The 4,527-nt window shown below is 34.7% G+C and overlaps 1 protein-coding gene across 2 annotated transcripts; it reads left to right on the forward strand.

The window, feature by feature from the left end:
* The first annotated feature begins 1,771 nt into the window (after positions 1–1,771).
* Positions 1,772–4,113, forward strand: LOC125227501. 2 transcript variants are annotated; one of them, XM_048131834.1, is made up of 3 exons: positions 1,772–2,010; positions 2,419–2,608; positions 2,821–4,113. In XM_048131834.1, exons 1-3 carry the CDS (start codon positions 1,931–1,933, stop codon positions 3,643–3,645), a joined length of 1,095 nt encoding a protein of 364 aa, XP_047987791.1. In that variant the 5' UTR covers positions 1,772–1,930; the 3' UTR covers positions 3,646–4,113. The 2 variants fall into 2 exon arrangements, with proteins under 2 accessions (XP_047987791.1, XP_047987790.1); XM_048131833.1 differs by having other exon boundaries at positions 1,772–2,608.
* The last annotated feature ends 414 nt before the right edge of the window (positions 4,114–4,527 follow it).

The following is a 4,527-nucleotide window of genomic DNA, read 5'->3' on the forward strand; positions in this document are numbered from 1 at the left end:
TTATTCAAGGTCAAATTACTTTACCCACTAGTGGATAAAATGCGTTTTTACCCGCTGGTATTAAAGGACAAAACACGTGTTTCCGAGCTAGTAAGGGGAAAATTATATTATTATACATACAATAGGAATGAATTGGGGTAAAATGCTAGTAAACATTAAAAATACAATGTTTACATGATTTACAATGATTACTGTTTCTAGGTAAAGATAATTCATTTCGATTGAGTAGGTAGCGTATAAACTCGTATACGATTCTCGCATATGTGTTTTGTTTACACGGAGACATACAAATTACAAACATCAAAGGCGAGGCGATTATCGCCTCCTCCCGTGCGATATCGTACGCATAGTTTACATGATACGATATTTTTTCTCGTACTTCGATAATCGTACGTTCGAGGCGAGAAACTCGTATCACCTAAATGAGCCTTTAATATTTATACAACTATTTGTCACGTTATCTGAAACGGGTGCCTTTTGGCTGTCAGGGAACTGTTATTAGGAATATTCGATGAAGTGTCTGTAGATCAGATTCTGTGAATGATCACGTAATGTATACAATACATATTAAAAGAGTTTGATAGGTACACTTTGCCATATCTCCTTACAGAATTACAGATAAGTAAATTGGGAAAATTTTAAGAAATATTCATATTAAAAAAAACATATTCACTTTGGGAATAAAATATAAGTAGAGATTTATTAAATAGTGTTGCTGACGTTGCTGTATCGAAACATCAGTTCCTATATATTATATGCCATTGACTTCAACTTATTTATTACCAGAGGGCGGAATTGCTCATGGCAAAAATAAAACGTCAATAGAGTTGGATCGTTATTTTTTATCGACTGTCGATAAATTATCAGTATACTGTTGAGTGGTTTTCGTCGTAAGTAAGACAAGGATACTTTTTTATCCATGTGTTGTCTGTGTTTCGTTTTGGATTAACAATACAACACAATACAACTTTAACCATTTTCTTCAAACGTGAATTAGTTGAAGGGCTAGTGACAAAAATGATAATCAAAGTCAAAGGTCATACAATTTACTTTTAATCTAATCAAAGAGGTCAAAATCAAATGGTCGAATAGCTAATCAGAGGTCATGTTAAAGTCAGAAATATAAAAGGTGACTGAATTTATCGATAGCTGAAAATGTCGATAAAATTTAACGTTCGAACTCTATTGACGTTTGATTTTTGCCATGAGCGATTCCGCCCTCTGTTTATTACATAACAAAAAATACATTGACGACTTTAAAGCCTTCTAATATTGAGAAAATCAGTCAAAAATAATAATAGGTACCTAGGTAAGATTTTTGTTCATTGTATAACTTTATACTTTTGGTGCTTCAAGGAAAGAAAGACGAAAAGTTGTTTTCTTGTTGTTTCAAAAGGAGATTTTGAATAACAAGAACAACTTGACCTAATAACAATAGCAAAGGAACTGTGCTTTTTTAAACATCAACGTTTCTTTGTCAAAAGTTTTTACATGAAGCTGCAAAATGTTGTGAAATTACCGGTACACAATTATCAAGAAATTTTGTAAGTCATATCGAAAATGGAGGAGTCGCGCGAAATTCAATAGGTAGAAATATAAAACATTGTGGCACAATTTGTTTTATAAATTCTTTAATTAATTGTAAAGAACAAACAATATTGTATAACTTTGAACTCTGTTGTATCTTAGGTAGGTATATGAAATCAAATCTGCTATGGTGCTCTGTTTCTTTTTAGAATTATGAACTATAATGTTAGGTACGATCACAGAACAGAAAAAACAGTAGAAGTGTAAAGGGGGCGTGGCGCGTGTGCCACAGTTAAGCCCAGTCGGGCATAACTCCGCGCGACTCGGCCGTAGTTCGACGGAGTGACTCGCGAGTGACGTTTGTCTGTGCACTTAAAGAAAAAAAAGGAAAAAGCTAGTGAACATGCCCACTTGCTCCGTTTTGGAGTGCAAAAATAAAAGCAGCACCAAAAATATCTCCCATGGTGGCGTTTCGTACCATCGGTAAGCATTATTTAATTTTATTTTAATAGATTTGTGACTTATTTTACGCGAGACACTTTTTTATTAATGAGCCTCACAAAAATAAACTCTATCATCATGTAGTAAAGTCGCTATTCGCATTAAGCGAAAAGCAAAGCTAAATCGCCAAAAGACTAGAACATTCGCTACTCGATCGTCCGTTGACCCGTAGAAATAGATACGCGGTGTTGTCGATAATGTCGATAAAGTTATCGACATTGTTTTTGTGCAGTGTTTGATATTAATGTAAGTTGAATTATGTGGTTTTCAAGTTTATACAAATTAAATTTATGTAATAATGTGGTTTATTGTACATATAACCGTTCGTCGGTTAACTATAAGTAAAGAATACTTGGTGATATCATATTTATCCTTTTTCACTTATTTTAGGTTTCCTAAAGATCCTTTTCAAAAGGAAAAATGGATCGATGCTACCGGGAGACAGAATTGGATGCCAGTGAATTCCAGTACCATATGTTCGATTCATTTCAGCGAGAATGATTTTCTTATTACGGCAAAAGGCTACAGATATTTAGCTAAGAGTGCAATCCCGATTAAGAAAATAGTTATATTCCATGATGTAAGTATATATTTTTTTACTTTTACTGTATTAATTACTCTGTGTTAGTGATTTCTGCAATAATTATGTAAGCAAATGACTTGAGGATATAACGCATTTATTGATCAGTCTTATTTGAACAATGTATTAGGCGTATTAGTAGGTACAGTTTTGATTTTTATGCAAGTTTGTTATTAAAATCCAACCTATAACGTATTTTAATTGATTTCTAGCATATAAGCACGGGCGGTGAAACAAGTCTAAACCTATCTAAAAAAAGAAAGGCGGATTTCAGTAATGACTGTGATTCCAACTCTGGACCCTGTACAAAAAAATCTTATGAACCGAGTGAAGACGCAAGTTTCGATATTCCTTATAATATGCCTGGTCCTTCTAGAAAACAAGACATATACGAGTTAAGTAATATAAATGTGAAAAAAGAAACACAAATAAATGAAATGACACATAGTACAACTGTTATGACCAAATCCACAGCTTTAACAAAGCGGGTGGCAGAAGAAAGCCTAGACTTTACACCACGGAAGAAAAGTCGTAGCAGTAGTATCCAGGTAACAGGAATTAAACGGGGTACGTCTGTACTTGAGGAGGACAGTCCCGGAGTAATAAAAAAAACGCGAAAAGACGATGACGTACGAATTTCTTTTAAACGTGGTTCATATGTACTTATGGAGAGTAATCCAGTCACTAATAAAAAAATGCGCATGGAAGAAGATATACGAGGTCATGCTAAAAAACGAGTTGGTAATTTTAACCCTGACTGTCAAACAAGTCCAAAAAGATCAAAAATAGATCCAGATCAACTATCGGAATTTACTTACTCTACTCCGAGAAAAATAAAACTTTGTGCTAAGTTGCGTTGGGCTGAAAATAAGGTGAAAACACAAAAACTAAAAATTAAAAGGTTGCAAACCCAAAGTCGCAGATTAAAAAGAAAAATAAATAAAATGGAAGATATTCTAAAAGAATTAAAAGAGAAGTTTGCCATGTCAAATGAGAACATATCAACTTTACAAAACCTTAATGTGCAGGTTTGTTAATGTGATCATTTGCATGTTTTTAATGTATTTTTGTGTATTTTAGATTGTTGATTAAATGTGGTTATTAAATACTAGTAGTTCTTAACTCTGATAGAGCTGTAATTTAGTATGATTTTATCTACATTCATATCATAATTTCTATATTATATGCTTAGGGGCGATATAAAAAAAATCGGTATCCGCTAGTGCATCATAATGTAAACATTAAGATATCGGCAACCGATACTTTAATGACATTAAAATTTAGAACGTTCTGCTCAGTACAAAAAATCATATTTGCGATTGTGTTTCGTTTCAAATATCGAACGTTTTAAAAGTGAAGTGACTTTCAATCAGTAGTTGATCCTCTTTTGTGAATATAGGCTTTATATAAATGTACATAGTGTTGAAAAATCCTCCTAATGCTCAAGGTCCTACCTGTAGCACTTATTAATTTCGATTAAATTCAAATCAGATTAAATTGGAACAGAGTTGCATTTGTTTTGTCGCATTCCATTTTCAAAATAATAAAAGAAACTCTATTCTCTGCACCACAAAGGTTCTCGGTTCGTCGGCGCGCCTCTCAGGGACGCTCCGGGCCTTCGGCCATTTGCGGAGCTCGGCCTCCGGCCTTCGCTGGGTTACAAAGCTCCTCGTCGGGCCTCCGGCCTGCCGCTCCGGTACTTGCGAACCTCTCAGAGACGCTCCGGACCTTCGGCCCTACGCGGAGCTCGGCCTTCGGCCTTCGCAATATAGTTACTGTCCCCTTCTTAATAGCGGTGGTCCACAACACAAACTTTTCACGTTAACAATCGCGGCTGCGTCCCTGACGCAGCCTAGGTACCCTAATATTTATTATTCATTTATGATGCATAAAATAACGTATTATAAAGTAATTATCCG

Source organism: Leguminivora glycinivorella, chromosome 6, assembly GCF_023078275.1.
Source record: "Leguminivora glycinivorella isolate SPB_JAAS2020 chromosome 6, LegGlyc_1.1, whole genome shotgun sequence".
In the NCBI taxonomy this organism is placed as follows: domain Eukaryota; kingdom Metazoa; phylum Arthropoda; class Insecta; order Lepidoptera; family Tortricidae; genus Leguminivora; species Leguminivora glycinivorella.